General features: G+C 46.6%; 1 protein-coding gene across 2 annotated transcripts in view; it reads right to left on the bottom strand.

Annotated features, from left to right (window-relative positions):
- Positions 1–23,160, bottom strand: part of LOC113509509 (serine/arginine repetitive matrix protein 1) — a 34,621-nt gene that overhangs the window by 10,024 nt on the left and 1,437 nt on the right. For both annotated transcript variants that reach the window (XM_052901271.1, XM_052901270.1), the window contains 12 exons: positions 19,574–19,674; positions 15,495–15,615; positions 13,474–13,569; positions 13,035–13,148; positions 12,016–12,166; positions 10,590–10,699; positions 9,988–10,117; positions 9,194–9,486; positions 7,575–7,751; positions 7,061–7,188; positions 5,650–5,759; positions 4,423–4,549 (listed from right to left, as the gene is read on the bottom strand). In XM_052901271.1, the coding sequence (XP_052757231.1) occupies positions 4,502–4,549; positions 5,650–5,759; positions 7,061–7,188; positions 7,575–7,751; positions 9,194–9,486; positions 9,988–10,117; positions 10,590–10,699; positions 12,016–12,166; positions 13,035–13,148; positions 13,474–13,569; positions 15,495–15,615; positions 19,574–19,673 (1,578 nt within the window). In that variant the 5' untranslated portion in view covers position 19,674 and the 3' untranslated portion in view covers positions 4,423–4,501. The remainder of the gene's footprint in view (positions 1–4,422; positions 4,550–5,649; positions 5,760–7,060; positions 7,189–7,574; positions 7,752–9,193; positions 9,487–9,987; positions 10,118–10,589; positions 10,700–12,015; positions 12,167–13,034; positions 13,149–13,473; positions 13,570–15,494; positions 15,616–19,573; positions 19,675–23,160) is intronic.

Below are 23,160 nucleotides of genomic sequence, written 5' to 3'. Positions count from 1 at the left end.
TGTGTAGTGTGCAGTGTGCAGTGTGCAGTGTGCAGTGTGCAGCGTGTAGTGCGGTGTGTAGCAGTGCAGTACTGACACGGGGCGGACTAGCGCGAGGCGCCCGCCGCCCCCGCCGCCAGGTCCACCACGAGGACGGCGGCGTGTAGTGTGCAGTGTGTAGTGTGCAGTGTGCAGTGTGCAGTGTGCAGTGTGCAGTGTGCAGTGTGCAGCGTGTAGTGCGGTGTGTAGCAGTGCAGTACTGACACGGGGCGGACTAGCGCGAGGCGCCCGCCGCCCCCGCCGCCAGGTCCACCACGAGGACGGCGGCGTGTAGTGTGCAGTGTGTAGTGTGCAGTGTGCAGTGTGCAGTGTGCAGTGTGCAGTGTGCAGTGTGCAGCGTGTAGTGCGGTGTGTAGCAGTGCAGTACTGACACGGGGCGGACTAGCGCGAGGCGCCCGCCGCCCCCGCCGCCAGGTCCACCACGAGGACGGCGGCGTGTAGTGTGCAGTGTGTAGTGTGCAGTGTGCAGTGTGCAGTGTGCAGTGTGCAGTGTGCAGTGTGCAGTGTGCAGCGTGTAGTGCGGTGTGTAGCAGTGCAGTACTGACACGGGGCGGACTAGCGCGAGGCGCCCGCCGCCCCCGCCGCCAGGTCCACCACGAGGACGGCGGCGTGTAGTGTGCAGTGTGTAGTGTGCAGTGTGCAGTGTGCAGTGTGCAGTGTGCAGTGTGCAGTGTGCAGCGTGTAGTGCGGTGTGTAGCAGTGCAGTACTGACACGGGGCGGACTAGCGCGAGGCGCCCGCCGCCCCCGCCGCCAGGTCCACCACGAGGACGGCGGCGTGTAGTGTGCAGTGTGTAGTGTGCAGTGTGCAGTGTGCAGTGTGCAGTGTGCAGTGTGCAGCGTGTAGTGCGGTGTGTAGCAGTGCAGTACTGACACGGGGCGGACTAGCGCGAGGCGCCCGCCGCCCCCGCCGCCAGGTCCACCACGAGGACGGCGGCGTGTAGTGTGCAGTGTGTAGTGTGCAGTGTGCAGTGTGCAGTGTGCAGTGTGCAGTGTGCAGTGTGCAGTGTGCAGCGTGTAGTGCGGTGTGTAGCAGTGCAGTACTGACACGGGGCGGACTAGCGCGAGGCGCCCGCCGCCCCCGCCGCCAGGTCCACCACGAGGACGGCGGCGTGTAGTGTGCAGTGTGTAGTGTGCAGTGTGCAGTGTGCAGTGTGCAGTGTGCAGCGTGTAGTGCGGTGTGTAGCAGTGCAGTACTGACACGGGGCGGACTAGCGCGAGGCGCCCGCCGCCCCCGCCGCCAGGTCCACCACGAGGACGGCGGCGTGTAGTGTGCAGTGTGTAGTGTGCAGTGTGCAGTGTGCAGTGTGCAGTGTGCAGTGTGCAGCGTGTAGTGCGGTGTGTAGCAGTGCAGTACTGACACGGGGCGGACTAGCGCGAGGCGCCCGCCGCCCCCGCCGCCAGGTCCACCACGAGGACGGCGGCGTGTAGTGTGCAGTGTGCAGTGTGCAGTGTGCAGTGTGCAGTGTGCAGCGTGTAGTGCGGTGTGTAGCAGTGCAGTACTGACACGGGGCGGACTAGCGCGAGGCGCCCGCCGCCCCCGCCGCCAGGTCCACCACGAGGACGGCGGCGTGTAGTGTGCAGTGTGTAGTGTGCAGTGTGCAGTGTGCAGTGTGCAGTGTGCAGTGTGCAGCGTGTAGTGCGGTGTGTAGCAGTGCAGTACTGACACGGGGCGGACTAGCGCGAGGCGCCCGCCGCCCCCGCCGCCAGGTCCACCACGAGGACGGCGGCGTGTAGTGTGCAGTGTGCAGTGTGCAGTGTGCAGTGTGCAGTGTGCAGCGTGTAGTGCGGTGTGTAGCAGTGCAGTACTGACACGGGGCGGACTAGCGCGAGGCGCCCGCCGCCCCCGCCGCCAGGTCCACCACGAGGACGGCGGCGTGTAGTGTGCAGTGTGCAGTGTGCAGTGTGCAGTGTGCAGCGTGTAGTGCGGTGTGTAGCAGTGCAGTACTGACACGGGGCGGACTAGCGCGAGGCGCCCGCCGCCCCCGCCGCCAGGTCCACCACGAGGACGGCGGCGTGTAGTGTGCAGTGTGCAGTGTGCAGTGTGCAGTGTGCAGTGTGCAGCGTGTAGTGCGGTGTGTAGCAGTGCAGTACTGACACGGGGCGGACTAGCGCGAGGCGCCCGCCGCCCCCGCCGCCAGGTCCACCACGAGGACGGCGGCGTGTAGTGTGCAGTGTGCAGTGTGCAGTGTGCAGTGTGCAGTGTGCAGCGTGTAGTGCGGTGTGTAGCAGTGCAGTACTGACACGGGGCGGACTAGCGCGAGGCGCCCGCCGCCCCCGCCGCCAGGTCCACCACGAGGACGGCGGCGTGTAGTGTGCAGTGTGTAGTGTGCAGTGTGCAGTGTGCAGTGTGCAGTGTGCAGTGTGCAGTGTGCAGCGTGTAGTGCGGTGTGTAGCAGTGCAGTACTGACACGGGGCGGACTAGCGCGAGGCGCCCGCCGCCCCCGCCGCCAGGTCCACCACGAGGACGGCGGCGTGTAGTGTGCAGTGTGCAGTGTGCAGTGTGCAGTGTGCAGCGTGTAGTGCGGTGTGTAGCAGTGCAGTACTGACACGGGGCGGACTAGCGCGAGGCGCCCGCCGCCCCCGCCGCCAGGTCCACCACGAGGACGGCGGCGTGTAGTGTGCAGTGTGCAGTGTGCAGTGTGCAGTGTGCAGCGTGTAGTGCGGTGTGTAGCAGTGCAGTACTGACACGGGGCGGACTAGCGCGAGGCGCCCGCCGCCCCCGCCGCCATGTCCACCACGAGGACGGCGGCGTGTAGTGTGCAGTGTGCAGTGTGCAGTGTGCAGTGTGCAGCGTGTAGTGCGGTGTGTAGCAGTGCAGTACTGACACGGGGCGGACTAGCGCGAGGCGCCCGCCGCCCCCGCCGCCAGGTCCACCACGAGGACGGCGGCGTGTAGTGTGCAGTGTGCAGTGTGCAGTGTGCAGTGTGCAGCGTGTAGTGCGGTGTGTAGCAGTGCAGTACTGACACGGGGCGGACTAGCGCGAGGCGCCCGCCGCCCCCGCCGCCAGGTCCACCACGAGGACGGCGGCGTGTAGTGTGCAGTGTGTAGTGTGCAGTGTGCAGTGTGCAGTGTGCAGTGTGCAGCGTGTAGTGCGGTGTGTAGCAGTGCAGTACTGACACGGGGCGGACTAGCGCGAGGCGCCCGCCGCCCCCGCCGCCAGGTCCACCACGAGGACGGCGGCGTGTAGTGTGCAGTGTGTAGTGTGCAGTGTGCAGTGTGCAGTGTGCAGTGTGCAGCGTGTAGTGCGGTGTGTAGCAGTGCAGTACTGACACGGGGCGGACTAGCGCGAGGCGCCCGCCGCCCCCGCCGCCAGGTCCACCACGAGGACGGCGGCGTGTAGTGTGCAGTGTGCAGTGTGCAGTGTGCAGTGTGCAGCGTGTAGTGCGGTGTGTAGCAGTGCAGTACTGACACGGGGCGGACTAGCGCGAGGCGCCCGCCGCCCCCGCCGCCAGGTCCACCACGAGGACGGCGGCGTGTAGTGTGCAGTGTGCAGTGTGCAGTGTGCAGTGTGCAGCGTGTAGTGCGGTGTGTAGCAGTGCAGTACTGACACGGGGCGGACTAGCGCGAGGCGCCCGCCGCCCCCGCCGCCAGGTCCACCACGAGGACGGCGGCGTGTAGTGTGCAGTGTGCAGTGTGCAGTGTGCAGTGTGCAGCGTGTAGTGCGGTGTGTAGCAGTGCAGTACTGACACGGGGCGGACTAGCGCGAGGCGCCCGCCGCCCCCGCCGCCAGGTCCACCACGAGGACGGCGGCGTGTAGTGTGCAGTGTGCAGTGTGCAGTGTGCAGTGTGCAGCGTGTAGTGCGGTGTGTAGCAGTGCAGTACTGACACGGGGCGGACTAGCGCGAGGCGCCCGCCGCCCCCGCCGCCAGGTCCACCACGAGGACGGCGGCGTGTAGTGTGCAGTGTGCAGTGTGCAGTGTGCAGTGTGCAGCGTGTAGTGCGGTGTGTAGCAGTGCAGTACTGACACGGGGCGGACTAGCGCGAGGCGCCCGCCGCCCCCGCCGCCAGGTCCACCACGAGGACGGCGGCGTGTAGTGTGCAGTGTGTAGTGTGCAGTGTGCAGTGTGCAGCGTGTAGTGCGGTGTGTAGCAGTGCAGTACTGACACGGGGCGGACTAGCGCGAGGCGCCCGCCGCCCCCGCCGCCAGGTCCACCACGAGGACGGCGGCGTGTAGTGTGCAGTGTGTAGTGTGCAGTGTGCAGTGTGCAGCGTGTAGTGCGGTGTGTAGCAGTGCAGTACTGACACGGGGCGGACTAGCGCGAGGCGCCCGCCGCCCCCGCCGCCAGGTCCACCACGAGGACGGCGGCGTGTAGTGTGCAGTGTGTAGTGTGCAGTGTGCAGTGTGCAGCGTGTAGTGCGGTGTGTAGCAGTGCAGTACTGACACGGGGCGGACTAGCGCGAGGCGCCCGCCGCCCCCGCCGCCAGGTCCACCACGAGGACGGCGGCGGGGGCGGCGCGTCCTCAGCTGCGCCGGTGCTTGCCGCCGCGCTTGCGACGCTCGCGACGGACCTGCAACAGGGCCGCTACGTTATCAACAGGGAAACAACAACAACCGTCCGCGACCGATTCGCGAAAGGGATTGCTAGTAATTTTTTTTTATACAACTTAGAATGGCAAACAAGCTGACGGCCCACCTGATGGAAAGTGGTAACCGTCGCCTATAGACATGAGCAGTACCATGGACATAGCAAAGTATACTGTTTCGCCCATGATACCCCCATGCTATTGCTAGTAATGAGATTTGACAGCCGCATTGCTGACAATATTACCCTATAAGGTTGACGTCTTCGTCGAAAATTCTTATTAAATTCGTCATGATGGGCTAACTGACCTGCTTTCATCCTCACCTATAATCAATCATTAGTGCCCCGCCAGTGTATACCAATAACGCAAGTGGGGTTACCATTCCATTATCATCCATTAAAAAACCATCCACGACCATTCACCATCAAGCAAATCAGTCTGTAATCTCAATACTGTAAATAAAACAGTACTCTTAATCACTGACATTCTATTAAGGGATTATTCTACTAGTGTCCATGGTACTGCTCATGTCTATAGGCGATGGTTACCACTTTCCATCAGGTGGGACGTCAGCTTGTTTGCCATTCTAAGTTGTAAAAAAAAATTAAACAGACCCATTGTTAACAATATACCCTAACAGGTCAACCTCTCCATGAAAACCACTGAATTTCAGATGTATTCACCACGATGGGCTAACTGACCTGCATGGGGGGAAGGGATTGTTAGCAATGGAGTTTGACAGCCCCATTGCTAGTAATATGCCCTATCAGGTCAACCTCCGCGTGGTTCCCCCTAAAAACCATCGTTAACAATTCTTGTTAAATTCGTCTAAGCTAACTGACCTGCCTTTCCTCCTCACCTATCATCCTTCACTGGTGCCCCGCCGGTGTATACCAATAGCGCGGGTGGGGTTGCTATTTCATTATCACCTATAAAAAAAAACTGACCTGTTTTTTCATCCTCACCTATCATCCCTCAATGGTGCCTTACGTCAGCATATACCGTTAGCACAGGCGGGGTTACCATTCCATTATTATCTATTACAAAAGCTTATTACTCTGGATCGTATTATTCCCATCACTCACCATGCCAACCTCGCCTTCAGCCCAGCGCTCGTAAGCGCGCTCCCTCTTCAGCCACTCCTGGTACTTGTACCACCACTCCTCCCACTTCACATAGTCTCCGAGGGTCAGCCCTGTAATGCGATCAACACATTGATACATGCGAATCCTGGGTTACACACACAAATAGAGTAGACAAGTAGATTTTTGTAGTAGATTGTATGTGTGTTTATATATATATATATATATATATATATATATATATATATATATATATATATATATATATATATATATATCTATTTAAAAGCTGCGCCACTCAACGATTGTCAGCGAGTCTCTTCACCTCTTGATACGACACGACACCAACTCCTTCCTTGATCTGCCTGATGTAACTATGTCTCGGTCTCCCTCTACCCCTCCTTCCTTCCATCTTACCTTCTATTATAATGTTCATAAGTTCGTCGTGTCGTATCAAGTGTCCCAACATTTTTCCCTTTCTGTCCTCATTAGTATATAGTTTGTTTACCATTAAAAGTTTTAGTTTCTAAGTTGAAAAAAAAAATTATATATATATATAATGAGTAGGTATGGTAAATATAATCTTACATTTGTATATGCTTTAAACATTTCCGAACGCAACATCCTTCTACCCTCCTTGCCTATCCATATTTCCTATCAAATCTGGGATCACTTTGGGGGGTAGATGGACAAAATCAGTCTATAATCCAACTGCGTGTCGAGCTGATCAAGTTCCGCCAAGATCACAAAAAAGCTCCACCAGTTGCGAATTGTTCAATCAGCCGCGATCTCCGCGCAACATACAGTGGTATTTCAGCGAAATCAACACAAGTGTTGGATATTTAGAAGAGAGAACGAGAACGAGTACAAAAGAACTACACAACGGGGACAACGTGAACCAGGTTTGTCCTTTACCCTTCTTTTTATCCAACAGTATATATTTACATCATTACATGTATCATATCTCTATATTTAGAAATAATAGAATTCTCATCGCGCCTCCGATCAAACTGTTTATAATTACTCCTCTCCATCCAAAGGTTGGCTGCAAGAGATCGCTCTTAGCGATAAGGCCGCCCATTGTTCTCTCACTGTGATCATTTCATGTAATTGTTTGTATCTATAATAAGTTTACTATTGTAATCTTATGGAGGAAACAAAGAGCATCTATCTATTTTTTACCATAGAAAAAAAGGAATTTCTTTTGTGATAAAACCAGTTTTGATTTAAAAACTAAAATACTACATCGATTTAGAAAAAAAATTTATGGGATCATTCTGAAAGTATATACTTTCAAATAAAAAAAATCCAAATAGGTTTATAATTGACGAAGTTATGAGGTAACATAAAAAATATATAACCAAACTAAATGCTTTCTTTTTGAAATCGGTTGTAAACGATTACGAATCCGTACCTCTGAGGTATCCCCTCTTCTTGTAGTAGTCGTAGCGTACCCTCACGTCGTCCCAGGAGGGCAGCCCGCCTGGTGCTGCAGCCAGCAGCTCCTCGGGGTAGCTGCCCACCGGCGCAGGCTCCAATCCACTGCATTAATTTAATACACAATTTATTACTATTAAATAATTTAGAAAAACAATTTTCTAGTAACTGGGCCCATAACATGTTAACTATTCCCAATACCCGGGCCCATAACATGTTGCTTATTCTCAGTGCCTGGACTCATATCGTGTTGACTATTCCCAGTACCTGGGCCCATAACGTGTGGACTATTCCCACTCCCTGAGCCCATAACGTATTGACTATTCTCATTACTTGGGCCCATAACGCGTTAACAGTTCCCAATACCTGGGCCCATCACATGTTAACAGTTTCCAAAATCTGGGCCCATAACGTGTCGACTATTCCCTGTACCTGGGCCCTTAACGTGTTGATTATTTCCTGCACCTGGGCCCATAACGTGTTGTACTAACGGGTAGGGGTCAGCGTGCGGCGGCAGCGCGGCGAGCGCAGGCGGCTCGTCGCCGGTGGGGCGCTCGATGCGCACGTGCAGCGTGGCCTCGCGCCGCGTGATGCGCATGTTCTCCAGCCGCGCCGACCGGTCCGCCGACCACTGCGCCATCTTGCCGAACCGCTCCGACAGTGTCAACCTGCACAAGGTGGGGAAAAAGATTGTTAGTAAAGGGAGAAAAGCATAAGGTACGAACGGTATGGATACCTTCATACCAGAAATAGCAATCAGCACAACATACCGATCTCAGTAGTGTAACAGCATCTCGGACAGAATTACAATGGTTATAGATGACATTCCCCTGTGTACGCCACCATTTACTTCCATTCGCCTCACAACTGTTAGCGATCAAACTTAGATCCTACAGATCCATGTTATAAAAAAAATCTGTCTCTATACTCTATGCTTTGTCTGTACCATGTCAAGTGTGTTGTATTTTATAATAAATTTTATATGCAGTTAAATCCTAGTTAGTATAACATTCCATTTATTTCCAATAGTAACTAATACATCCGACTTGCTATCACTATTCACGCAAGTAATTTTATAGCTGCAGGCGACACGCCCGGCTCACTTTCAGCCAAGCTCCTGATAACGTAACCGCACGATTGTTAATGCAACAAATTGATGTCTGCAGATATCACTTTCGCCTCCCATTACCCACCAAAAGGATGTAACTAACACAAGTAAATTAACACAGTAGCTACATTGAGCTAGTAAGAGTGCTGCAAGAACGTCCTTGCGCCATTACTAGTCCCCCCCTTACCTCCACAAGTTCTAGAAGTAACCAATACTATAAACTAACCTCGGGGGGCAAGAATTATTAATAACAACTCCATTGCTAACAAGATACCCTATTAAGCTGCCCTCTACGCGATTCCCCCTGGAAGCTATCACGGTTAATTTGTGCCTACATGTAATATTGCACAATGATTATTCATTACACATCAATCTCTCTTGTAATTGACAATCTGTGAAATAGTTAATGCACTCTAACTCAATGCACAAGATGGAAAAAAACCAAAGCAAAGAGTAAGTAATAATCGTTCAAACTGGAGCAGCCAATCGGGCAGACACGAGCATGTTGCATGACATAAGTTACAGCAAGCTAGACCTGCTGATCATCGTTTTTGCTTTTACAATATTATTTGTGATTTGTTTCTTCGCTGCACGATGTAAAAAGAAATACACAACATATATGAGAAGGGAATTTGCTGGCGCATTCTTTGTTCCATTCATCCATTTCATTCATTCATAATTCTTGTGGAATTCGTCACAATGATCTGTTTTCATCTTCGCCTATCATCCATCACTGACGTCCAGTCTGCGTATACTGCTAGTGCAGGCGGAGTGAGCATGCCGTCGGAGATGTGGTGAATGCGAAAGCGAACCCATGTCTCCGATATATGGCACCTCGAGGGTATATCGTCTGGTTTTTGGTGGGTACACCCCCACCTTACGGGGGAATTCCCACAGTACCCATTCACCTCCCACAAGACGTATGGGTCTGTATAAATCATTTTCCAAACGTTAAAAAAAAAGGCGGAGTGAGCATTCCATTATGATTAAAAGCAAACGAACCTCTGCGGCTGCGGCTCCGAGCTGGCATCGGACTCGCTGTCGCTGTCGCTGTCGGCGAGCGCGGCGGCGATGGCGGCGGGCGACACGCCGCGCTCGCCGGGCGGCCGGTCCCCGCGCGGCCGCCGCCCGCTGCCGGCCGCTGCGGCCGCTGCGGCGGCGGCGGCGGCGGCGGCGGCGGGCGCGGCGGCGGCGCCCGACGTGGACGGCGGCCGCCGCTCGCCCTCGCGCTTGATGTGCGCGGCGGCCAGCGGCGGCGGGCGGACCGCCATTTGGGAGCGTTGCCATTCCAACACCTGTTCAACAGACATTTTGATATATTCAAAACAACCCAATTTTTACCAGAGGGAGACTTTGTATAATAGTCGATTGCTTGGTCACCTCTGTCCCAATCATGTTTCTACCTTGAAGCAGATGTGTTTGCATAGCTGTGTTTCGGTTTGAAGGGTGGGATATGGCGTGAATTTACTGGGTACAGAGGAATAACACCTGAGTTCTCAAGAATGGCAACGCATGGGGGGTATCAAAGGGCGAAACAGTATACTCTGTTCTGTCCATGGCACTGCTCATTTCTATAGGCGACGGTTACCACTTTACATCAGGTGGGCCGTCAGCTTGTTTGCCATTCTAAGTCGTATAATAATTCAGGGTTGGTAATATATAGCAATATATTGCAGTATATAATATCCATATATTGTCCCAATAAAGAACATATTACATCAGGTGGGCTGTTAGCTTGTTTGTCATTCTAAGTTGTATAAAAAAAAAAAGTCTATTTGCTCTGTCACTGTAGTTACCTTCTCCTCTCTGCTGCGTTTGCTGGCCTCCCTGGCCTTCAGCAACTCCCTGGTAGGTTGCACAGCTCTAGCAGTAGGCGGTGGTCGCTTGCGATTCGCCGCGCTTGGAGCCGGACCAGGCGGGGACACCCTGTATAATTACAAACCATCTGTTACATAACTGAAGGAATAATAACAGAGGGAAACTTAGTATAAGTCATCTTCTTGAGTACCTCTATGTTATGGGTGTATAATATATAGCAATATGTATATATTTTAGCTACAATATATATATATATATATATAGTGGTCCAACAACAAATATGTTAAGTCGATTGCTTAGGTACCTCTGTCCTATTCGTGTTTCAACCGTGAAGCAGTTGTGTTTGCATGGTTGTGTTTCGGTTTGAAGGGCGTATGGCGTATATATATGGCAATATGGCGTGAATTCACTGGGTACAGAGGAATAACACCCGAGTCCTCAGGAATGGCAATGCATAGGGGATATCATGGGCGAAACAGTATACTCTGTTATGTCCAAGTTTATAGGCGATGGTGACCACTTTCCATCAGATGGACCGTCAGCAAAAACATTTCATTTTCATCGATTAAAGAGCAGTTACCTCGGCTTGACGGGCTTCTGCGGCGGCGGCGCCGTCTTCTTATTCTTGGCGGAGCACACCGAGCACGACTCGTCCGAGCAGCTGCTCATCGACGATCCAGAAGGCGACGACTGGGGACAGGGAACAGGGGTAATTAAACAAATTAGAAAACACTGATGTCCCGCCAAGAAATAGTTAGTTCCAAATAATTTAAGACAAAAAACGCTGACAGAAAAACCTGACTTTAATCAATTCATTGCTGGACTATATTTCAAACAATTTCGATAGAAACGATTACAGATTGTACAGTATATCTTTTTAAATAACAAGTTTTCCAAATCTATTTTACAACTGACAGAGTTATGTGGTGTGACAAACAATAAATATAAAATAGAATTTAAAGCTTCTTGCTTTTTTTGGAATTAGTTAAAAAGTATGACCAATCCATTTGAGACGGATTAAAAAAAAACCATTCCTGTTTGTTCCTCTTAAAATATCTAAAACGCCTGCCAAGTGTGGCTATTGGCAAATATTGAGCATAGATACATACATACATATTTGTCACGCCTGTCTCCCATTAGGGTAGGCAGAAACAATGGAACGCGGAATGACGGGAATGGAAGGGCGGTCCATTCTATACCGGGACATACACGGCGACTATTCATTCTATGTACATTATGTTATTACATGTATATGTATCTAATCTTATATTCCCATATGGGGTCAGCTAAGCTGTTGCACGTCGACCCATCGGGATCTTTTGTGCTTCCCCATGCCTTATATCATCATTTCATAGATCCTTTGTGTTACCCTAACGATATTCCGCGGCTTAAGATATCTGCAGTCCCCTGGCTTTGGATAAGCCATTCCCAGTAGACTCATGCGCATGTTCGCTAACGAATCACAATAGCACATCAAGTGTTCCATGGATTCCGATCTCTCCCCACACAGTCTGCACAGTGTGTCCGAAGATAGACCCATCTTGTGTAGTATATGCCTTATTGGCATATTAATTTATTTATTCATTAGTACAAATATGTGTACATGGCAGACTTAATGCTAAAAGCATTCTCTCCCAGTCAACCATAGGCAAGTGTCAGAATACTCGAATGCGGTACTAGTAATTATTGATATACATACATACTAAAATTACATATATAAACGAATAAATATATACGAATCACAAATATACTTACACATATATGATATATACTATATTATACACGAAATTGAGAATAATATAAAGCACTTACTGCTCGGATAAAGATAAAAAGTGGGTGTGAAAGTTTTTTTTAAAGACGGTTTAGTCGGTAGTCTCTTAATGGCATCAGGAAGCGTGTTCCAGAGTCGTGAAGAACGTAGGAGAAAAGAGTTTGAAGCGTAACCAGTACGGCCTTATTGGCATATGTCCAGTTAAGGCACCCATAATGAGTAGATGTATATGTACCTTCCTGGGGGATGGAGGGGATGGCGGGCGGGCGTGACGCGACGGCGGGCCGCGGGCGGGCGGCGGCCGGGCCCGCGGCCGCGGTCCTCCCGCGGCGGGTGAGCGGCCACCCGCACGCGGCGAACGACGTCTTACGGCCGGGGAACTGCGTCTGAAACGGGTGCCACATTAATCTTTCCATTAGGAGGAAGGGATTGTTAGTAACGGAGACTGAGGACCCTGTTGCCAGCAATATACCCAACCAGATCGACCTCCCCGTGGTCCTCCCTGGATACCATCGTGCTGAATTCCAAGTGTATTCATCACGATGGGCTGACTGACCTACCTGAAATAGGTACTCTCAGCCATTATCTTGATTTTACTGGGTACAGAGGAATAACACCTGAGTCCTCAGGAATGGCAACGCATGGGAGGTATCATGGGCGAAACAGTATACTCTGTTATGTCCATGATACTGCTCGTGTTTATAGGCGACGGTTACCACTTTCCATCAGGTGGGCCGTCAGCTTGTTTGCCATTCTAAGTTGTATAAAAAAATAAAAAAAATCTGTCACTGGTACCCGACTGGAGTACACCGTCAGCGCTGGCGGGGATACCATTCCATTATCATTCATAAAAAAAAAACTTCTCCATTAATAATACCCCGGTGGGTAGATATATGGTAATTTAATATATATAGGGTGAAAAGGACAGGTTGACAGCGAAAACATATGAATCAGTAAATTCACTGCCATATCCCACCCTTCAAACCGAAACACAGCCATGCAAACACAACTGCTTCACGGTAGAAACACGAATTGGACAGAGGTGGCCAAGCAAACAACTTTTGTGCAATTGAAGCCTAAATTTAAAATATATCGTTAAGTGCCAATGTGTACTTGTGTGCGTGTATGTTGCAATGTTCTGTGAAGTAGGTACGTGCTCAGCGTATTGCTGCAGCGCTTTATTTAGCGGCTCACAATTAAAATCACTTATTTATTACAACAGAGTAGTATATTTTTATTTTTCAATGTCAGTACCTAATAGGGCTGCGGCGAGGGCTTCGACGGGGGCTCCGGCGAAGGGACCGCGAGCGAGACTTCCTCGGCGAACGCCGCACAGGGGACCGCGAGCGGCGCCCTACCAGCGGAGACCTGAAATAAATGGTTTCCGGTGATCCACAGTCAACAATCAAGACTATTATAAATTAAAATTATTTACAAATGCTAACGTTTATTATGCAGTGTGGTCCCGGCATAGAATGGGCCACTCCTTCCTTTCCCGTGGGTGTCCTAAATGGCGACTAAAGGTGAGCGAGGGATGGGCAGCAGCGTTCCTTTTAAAACATCTCTAAAAGCCTAATTGCGGCTGCCAACCCGCCTGCCAAACGTGACAACTACCGGCAATACTCCCCTTATGGGGAAGGCTTATGTCCAGCAGTGAACGGAAACTGAAATATCTAAAAGTGTACTTTCTTACCTAGACCTGCGTCCGGCCACGGGCGACCTAGACCGCCTGGGTGACACTGAACCCGAGCCGTCCAGGTACATCTGCTTGTAGCCCGTGTGGCGCCATCTAGTGGAGTAATTTGTTAATAAATAATCAAATATTTGTCATACTTTGTAGAAAAGTCGACATCTATTTGGGTAGATAGATAATCTTCATTGTTTCCTCCATAAGATTACAATAGTAAACTTATTATAGATACAAACAATTACAAGAAATGATCACAGTGAGACAACAATGGGCGACCTTATCGCTAAGAGCGATCTCTTGCAGCCAACCTTTGGATGGAGAGGAGTAATTATAAACACTTATAAGCACGGAACTCTGTTCGTTATAAATATAAAGATATATAAATAAATCAACACCTCTGTCCCACCCGTGCTTCTGCCATGAAGCAGCTGTGAAAGGTGGGATATGGCAGTGAAATTGCAGGATACAGAGGAACACCATTTTTTCACAGAAAAAAAAAATTAAGAGTACCATGGCCATTACAATCATCATCATCATTTCAGCCATAAACTGTCCACTGATGAACATAAGCCTTCCCCAGAAGGGCGGTTGTGCCAATAGTTGCCACGCTTGGCAGGCGGGCTGGCAACTACAGTTAGGCTTTTGGTAATGTTTTAGGAGGGACGCTGCCCGTCCCTCGCCCTCCCTTAGTCGCCTCTTACGACACCCACGGGAAAGGAAGGGGTGGCCTATTCTATGCTGGGACTGACACAGGGATCATTATCATATCAGCTGATGGGAAATTTACCAGTAGTTGCCACGCTCATCTAAGAGGGATGCTGTTGCCCATCCCTCGACCATTTTGTCCCTTTAGTCGTCCGACTACTTACTAAATACATGAGCATGAACAAGCAAATAAAAAGTTTTTTTTTATACAACTTAGAATGGCAAGCACCCGATGGAAAGTGATTTTTGTCGTCTATAGACATGAACAGTACCATGGACATAACAGAGTATATTGTTTCGCCCGTGATACCTCCCATGCGTTGCCATTCCTGAGGACTCAGATGTTATTAATAATAATGTAATTGTTAATTTTATTTGACGATATTGAATATGTAATTTGACTCGATAATTGTTTGAGCATTGTTTTCTTTTTTTTTTTCTTTTTTTTTATTATTCTATGATCATAATAATGTATTAGTATAAATTAAATTTGTATCCTTATTTAAGGAATAAATTAGATTTGCATGCCTACAATTTTAAGGCAATTAGACAGATGCCAAAAAGTTGTGTCACATGGCCCTTATAATGTTAAATGTCTGTTTAAAGCAAATAAATATTTCATTTCATTTCATTTCATTCCTCTGTACCCAGTAAATTCACACCATATCCCACCCTTCAAACCGAAGCACCGCCATACAAACACAACTGCTTTACGGTTGAAACATGTTTAAACTGAAAACCAACGCAAACTCTTTCTGGAAAAAAATATATCTTCCCTTTTTTTTTTCATTTAAAATCATTTATAATCTATGATATTATGTCATAATATAAAGAATTAATATTTTATAGTAAAATACTACGAAATACCAAAAACACAATGTAAATTTGAATAGGACTTCATTTTCCGCGCTTAGTCTCTAATTTGGGCCGTTGTGCGTAACCGAAAACAGCAATGTAATACACGTATTAAAATCCCACCACGACGCCGCGACGCACGGAATCAGCTGTGTGAGGTCAATGCCAGGAGCCTACGACACTACCTACGAAGAAGCGCCACTGACCGCACGGTGTAGGTATCACGCGTCGTGTGGATCGTAATATTTCAAATACATTGCGCGGCGTCAACACTAAGTATCGTTAATTATACGGCTGCGGTGCATTACCGGCGGGAGAACAATCTGCCATCTGATTCAGACCTTTCATCTGAATCAGCTGTTTTCGTTTTGCCCAACCTTTCCCTTCCACCCTGTATATTTGTTTAATTCTTTAAGTGGTGCAAATAAAGGGTTAAAAATAAATTTATGTTAAATCTCACTAACCTATTGGGATCTTTCTCCTCGACTTCCAGAAGCTTCCTGTCCCAGCTGCCAGGGGACGCCTGGCGGGCTCTCTTCATCACGTTGTCTATCTCCTTACGACGTCCGGCCGGATTAGACGGATCTAAAGGTTTTTGGAAAGAAATTATTGGTAAAGCGGACTATCAGTCTCATTGCTAGCAATACACCCTATCAGGTCGACCTCCACATGACCTCTCTGGCAACCATCTTGCTGGATTCCTGGTGTATTCATCACGATGGACTAACTGACCTGCCTTTTTATGTTTACCGATCATTTCTCTCTGGTGCCCCGCCAGCGTATACCGTTAGCGCAGGCGGGGTTACCATTCCATTATCATCCAATAAAAAGGGGGGGGGGGGTTGATGCATGAAAATAGTACGGCATCCCTGCTTGCGCTTTTGGTTTACGCTTGCAAAGTATTAAGAAAGCAAGCATTTATAAATAAATAAAAATTAAAAAAAATAATTAAATAGAAATATTTTTTTTTATTCAAGTAAACTTAATTATAAGCATATTGAAATAGTAATTTTTTTTTTTATGAATCTACCGGCCAGTTCCGTAGACAATTTAAACTGAGAATAACGGGCATGGAATCGAATTTGAGTTTCTTTTTAATGGATGATAATGGAATGGTAACCCCGCCTGCGCTATCGATATACACTGGCGGGGCACCAGTGAAGGACGATAAGTGAAGATGAAGCTGGTCAGTTAGCCCATCGTAACAAATTCACAAATGAATCAATCACGATGGTTTCCAGGGGGGACCGCGTGGAGGTCGATCTGATAGAGTATATTGCTAGTAATGTCCATTACTAACAATCCCTTTTCCCCTTATTTTGGGGTTCCTACGATATTGTAGTGCATTAGAGATGTTTGCAGAAGCCCGCATAGATTGCTTCTATGGCACAATACGTAAAAAATGGGGGAGAAAGGGATTGTTAGTAATGGAGACTGAGAATCCCATTGCAAGCAATATACCAAACCAGGTCGACCTCCTCGCGGTTCCCCCTGGAAACTATCAAGGTTAATTCCTGATGAATTCATCATGATGGGCTAACTGGCCTGTTTTCGTTCTCATCTGTCACCCTTCACTGATGCTCGGCCAGCGTATCCCGTTAGCGCAGGTTACCATACCATTTTCACCCATCAAAAAAAAAATACGTAAAAAATGCGCGTCACTGGTGCGTAGGGTACGAGGCAGCTCCAACAGTATCCTGGTCACTGTGGTATCCTCAAATGGGACGCTTCAGCGGTGACCAAGTTTGTTTATTGGCCCTTGGCCGCTACAGAATATCAGTGCTTTCCTCTTTTGAGGGCGAAGCAATAAACTGAGTTGTGACCATTTTGTATTGTTATGGCACACGCACAAAAGGAAACATTGTACTTGGCTTATATATATATATATATATATATATATATATATATATTGGCCTTTAACTGTATATATATATATATATATATATTATCTCGCTTTTTATGTAAGTAATGCAAATAAATTATCTATCTATCTATTGTTTCTTTTATTCATTTATTTTATTGTAAAATGTACTAACATTAGACTAAGGTTATGTTTTTTTTTTAAAACACAGGGGGCAAACGAGCATGCAGCTCTCCTGATGGTAAGTGACTACCGCCGCCCATGATCACCCACAACACCAGAGGCATTGCAGGTATGCTGCCGGCCTTTTAAAAAGGAATATAATCTTTTCTTGAAGGTTATGTTGTCGTATAAGTTTGGAAAGATGAAAAGGCAGGTCAGTTAGCCCATCGTGACGAATTCAATGAAAAATTTGTCATAATGGTTTCCAGGGGGAACCGCGTGGAGGTCAAATCTGATAGGATTTATTGATAGCAATGGGGACTAACCTGCCCATTATTAACAATCCTTTCCTCCCACAAATTTACGGTTAGGTTAGGTACTTTTAACTGTTATTTTAGACAAAAGTTTATTGACTAAATCATAAGGTCAAAAGTCCTTTTGACTGATTTTACCAGTCAATAATACTTTTAACTGGTTAAGAGTTTTAACTGCAATATTACTAACAAATTAGGCCATTATAGACTGTAAAGCTATTATTTTTATAAAAAAAAAAAGCAATGTAAATGGGCAAAATGATTATCACAAACTTCAGACTGGTAGAAAACTGCAATCAATCATAGTATTGTCGAGCATTATATTCTAGACTAGCTATATCACACGGCTTTGCCTACGTAAATTAGTATATAAAATATCCTATGGGAGAAAAGCGACTCACTAGAGGATAATTATCATGTTACTATGTTATACTGTACATATAATAATAAGTACTCCCCCCCCCCCATTACATTACAGAGGAATAACACCCGAGTCCTCAGGAATGGCAACGCATGTGGGGTATCATGGGTGAAACAGTATAGTCTGTTATGTCCACGGTACTGCTCACGTCTATAGGCGACGGTTACCACTTTCCATCAGGTGGGCCGTCAGTTTGTTTGCCATTCTAAGTTGGATAAAAAAAACATTAATCGCCTGCCCTTCATGCTAGGATAGGCTGCGTTATGAAGGCACGTTAGGCACTGATGATATAGGGGCACGTGAAGGTAGTCCTGTTTTTTTTTTTAATCTAACAATAAATCAGATGCTTTCCAGGGGGAACCACTGAAACTTAAGGAAGAAGTCAAGTACCTTGGCATAATACTAAACAGTAAATTGCTTTGGAATAAACATCTTGACTACAAACTTAACAAATGCACAATTGCATTCTACCAGTGCAAAAAGATGCTAGGAAACAAATGGGGTCTTTCGCCAAAAATAACTCTATGGCTGTACAGAGCTGTAATCAGGCCAATGTTGGTCTATGGTGCACTGGTTTGGTGGCCGAGGACAAAACTATCGACCACCGCCGCCAAACTAAAAAGCTTTCTTTTCTTTTTGCTCTTCTGTCAGCGGCTGCATGAAAACAGCTCCTACAACAGCAATAGAGTTAGCCCTCAACATAACACCCCTAGACCTGCACATACAGCAGGAAGCGGCGTTAGCCGCTATCCGACTAATGCATCTGGATCTATGGGGTAAAAATCACTACAGTCCCCACACTTCTATTCTGAACCAGGCAATCGAATATGAACCTTTGACTGCGGCTCCGTGTGACAGGACTCATAATCATTATATATTTAACAAAAAATACCAAATACAAATTCAAGAAGAGGAAAAGGACCAATCCGGTGTACATGAATTACGCATATACACCGATGGCTCCAAAACCGAGAACGGTTCAGGAGCCGGAGTCTTTTCCTTAGACCTGAATATAAACGTGCACATACGGCTTGGCGTACACAGCTCAATATTCCAATGCGAATGTGTTGCAATAACCGAGGCTGCTGCAGCTGTACATAAGCTAGGAATAAATGGTTTTAGCATTAGATTCTTATCTGACAGCGCAACAGTACTAAAAGCATTACGAAACAACAAGACAAACAACAAATTGATAATTGAATGCCACCATTCACTGGATAGGATATCTTCCAATAACCGAGTTATCCTCCAATGGATAAGAGGGCACAGTGGATCTTATGGTAACGATGCCGCAGACGAACTGGCTAGAAGAGGCTCAGGAACGAGGGTGGTAGGCCCGTATCCATTTCTTCCTCTTCCGTTTTCGCAATTTCGAATGTGGATTCGTCAAAGATGACCTGGTTGGACATATTGCTAACAATGGAACAGTCTGCTTTACTAACAATCCCCACTCTCAGCATATACCATTTATTTATTTATATATATATATTTATTCATTAGTACAAATATGTGTACATGGCGGACTTAATGCTAAAAGCATTCTCTCCCAGTCGACCATAGGCAAGTGTCAGAATACTCAAATGCGGTACTACTAATTATTGATATACATACATACTAAAATTACATATATAAACGAATAAATATATATGAATAACAAATATACTTACACATATATGACATATACTATATTACCGCAGGCAAGGATACAATTCCTAGGCCTGTTCAGTAAAATATTTAAAAAGCTAGCCTATTATAATCAACATGCTCCATCATCTCGGGTCTCACCAGTGATCCTCGAATGCTGCGGGTTCCTGTCCATGTGCAGTCTGTTCTTCGAGGCCGTCTCCGCGGCCCGGGACACCGAGCCATTCCTGCGGGACGACATCCTGGGAAAGGACAGACAGTTTAAAGGAACAATACACTATATATGGAATACACATACATTTCACAACTACATACATACATAAACAGTAAATGTACGCACACATGCAAACATATTTGTTTCTTATTGCATCCCACAATGTGGTTATTGGTAGACAATGGAATGGTAAACCCGCCTGCGTTAAAGGGATACGCTGGCGGGGCACCAGTGAAGTGATAGTTTCCAGGGAGAACCGCGAGGAGGTCGACCTGGTTGGGATTATTGCTAGCAATGGGATTCTCAATCTCCATTACTAACAATTCTTCCCCCCCCCCCCCCCCCAATCCACAATGTGGTTGGTAAATTTTGAAACAGGTTTGTTTATGAACCCTGTGTATTATAAAATTAATTAATGAGTTTAAAACAATATTATTAAATGGTTAAAACCCTTTTACAATATGTAATATGGGAGACTTTGTACAAAAGTCGATTGCTTGGGTACCTCTGTCCCATTCGTGTTTCTACCGTGAAGCAGTTGTGTTTGCATGGCTGTGTTTCGGTTTGAAGGGTGGGATATGGCGTGAATTTACAGGGTACAGAAGAATAACACCTAAGTCCTCAGGAATGGCAACGCATGGGGGGTATCATGGGCGAAACAGTACATTCTGTTATGTCCACAGTACTGCTCATGTCTATAGGTGACGGTTACCACTTTCCATCAGGTGGGCCGTCAGCTTGTTTGCCATTCTAAGTAAAAAAAAATATTTTCTGTGTTATATTATTCATTACTAGGGACCCATTACATTACATCACATTAGAAACCTCTAAAATTATCAGTGTTCCTCTACTATGTTATGCATGTATTATACATATAAACCTTCCTCTTGAATCACTCTATCTATAAAAAAAAAACGGCTTCAAAAGCCATTGCGTAGTTTTAAAGATTTATTCTTACATAGGGACGGACAGACAGCCACTTTGTTTTATACTGTGTAGGGATGATGATAAAAGATGGGTAATATAATATATAGTAACAGGTTTTGAACATCTTCTTTATTGGACCTACATATAGATATTGTAACTAAAATTATATATTTATTGAACCTATAAGTATATAGATATACAGCAATAGTACATTACTGCAGCGGCCAGCAACTGAGGCATTGATGGATGATCGTGCAAATGTGGGCCGAGGCGTAGCCGAGGCACACATACGTGAGTCCATCAATGCCTAGTTGTGGCCAAGGCTTGTATAGTACTTTTCTCAAACAATGCGTGGAAATCAAAAACATAATTTTACTTTTTAAGTTCAATGATGAATAACCAACAATAATAATTCCATTTGTATGTACAGAAGAGAGTAGTTACCATTACACCGATACTGACTCTGCTTGACAGTGTCACGAGCTAGTATCCCGACTTGGATGTATTGACTTATAAACTTATCGAGTACCCCAGAATGACAATAAGTTATTTAAAAAAAGTATATTGTGATTGCTAAGGGAGCAAATTAGGAAACTGTCGAGTTCCAAGGGAGCTAAGGTTGGTAAATATAAATAAATAAATGTAACAATTAAGTCACAGATGGGTCTTTTTTTAATGGCTGAAAATGGAATGGTAATACGCTATCAGTCTTTTTTTAATTGCTCGCTGGCGGAGCACCAGTGAGAGATGATAGGTGAGGATAAAAGCAGGCCAATTGGTGCTAAATGAAAATCACAAAACTAAATGAAAATTTACCAGAGGGAGACTTTGTACAAAAGTCGATTGCTTGGGTCGACCTTTGTCCCATTCATGTTTCAACCATGAAACAGTTGTGTTTGCATAGCTGTTTCAGTTTGAAGGGTGGTATATGGCAGTAAATTTACAGGGTACAGAGGAATAACACCCAAGTCCTCAGAAATAGCAACGCATGGGAGGTATCATGGGTGAAACAGTATACTCTGTTATGTCCATGGTACTGCTCATGTCTATAGGCGACGGTTACCACTTTCCATCAGGTGGGCCGTCAGCTTGTTTGCCATTCTAAGTTGTATAAAAAAAATGTCTTATAGCACCTTAACAAATTAGCCAATCACTATGTAATTTGGTATACACATAAGTACTATATGGGATGGACAAGGATATATACCATTTATGTCCTAGTGAGTAAATATATCCTGCTCAACTGAGCAAAGTTATGTGTAAAAGCTAATATAGATAGATACCAGCTTGAACCCTTCGACTCAGTGCAACGAGGAGCTATGAGAATTGTCGATGATCCCAGGCTTGCAAGCGGTATCGAACCCTTAAGTCTTAGGAGAGATTTTGCCTCACTCTGCGTGTTCTACTGCTTGTACTCCGAGGAATTATTCAATATGATGCCTACGGCCACTTTCTATCATCGTACAGCTCGTCATCGACAGGGAGTTCACCCTCATACCTTACAGCCTAAATGGTCGCTTACAACGCGGTTTCAGACATGTTTTCTCCCACGAACACTCAGGTTATGAAATGAGCTCCCTGCCGAGGTTTTCCCAAGAGACTACAGCATGGGGTTCTTCAAAAGGGGGTAAAGAGGTTTCTTCAGGGTCGGCAACGCGCGAGTAATACCTCTGGTATTGCAAGTGTTCATAGACAATGGTAACTGCTTACCATCAAGTGGGCCGCATGCTTGTTTGCCACCTCAGTGGTATAAAAAAAAATTGTATATTTAGGTTATAATTTCCCATGTACAAGGAATTATTATAACCATGTGGTTGTGGTATAGAAAAGGCCATGCCTTCCTTTTCCATATGTGTTGTGAGAGGCAACTAAAAGAAATTTAATGTTCAAGAGTGAACAGCATCCCTCTTAAAAGATTATTAAGGACTAACTGCGGTTACTAACCTGCCTACCAAGTGTTGCAACTACTGGAGAAAAACTTCCCTTTATGGGGAAGGCTTATGTTCAACGATGGACAGTTAATGACTGGTATGATGATGATGATATTGAAGGGATTATTATACTTACTAATTTTCATATAAAAAGACTCTCATCTCTTATACTTGTTTTATTTATTTTAAATAGGACATATTATAGATTAGTATATATTATATATTTTCTTTAATTTTTTTAAGGGTTGATATAAAATGGTAACCCTGTCTGTATTATTGGTATGCTATGGCTGGACACCATATGAGGGATGACAGGTTAGGATGAAAGTAGGTCAGATGGCCAACCATGACAAATTTGATAAGAATTGAACACAGTGGTTTCTAGGGGGAACCGCATGGAGTTTAACCTGATAGGGTATATTATTCAATGGGCCAGAGCCCATTACTAAACCCCTTTCCCCCTTAGATCCATTAATTAATAAATGCACTTTGTTTTCCAATTTCTTTATATGTTATTTTAGTAGGGGGCTTCAATACACCTAGGTGACTATAACAGACTCATAGGGAATGTCTGTATGTAAGATTTGTTGAACTAGTTTGTCGGGAACACATGTCTGTAGATATTTAACCCTTTGTACTCATATGTCCCCTATGGA

Source organism: Galleria mellonella, unplaced genomic scaffold (assembly GCF_026898425.1).
Source record: "Galleria mellonella isolate WM207_F2 unplaced genomic scaffold, CSIRO_AGI_GalMel_v1 utg778, whole genome shotgun sequence".
NCBI lineage: Eukaryota > Metazoa > Arthropoda > Insecta > Lepidoptera > Pyralidae > Galleria > Galleria mellonella.
This window is presented reverse-complemented; position numbering and strand designations above follow the sequence as displayed.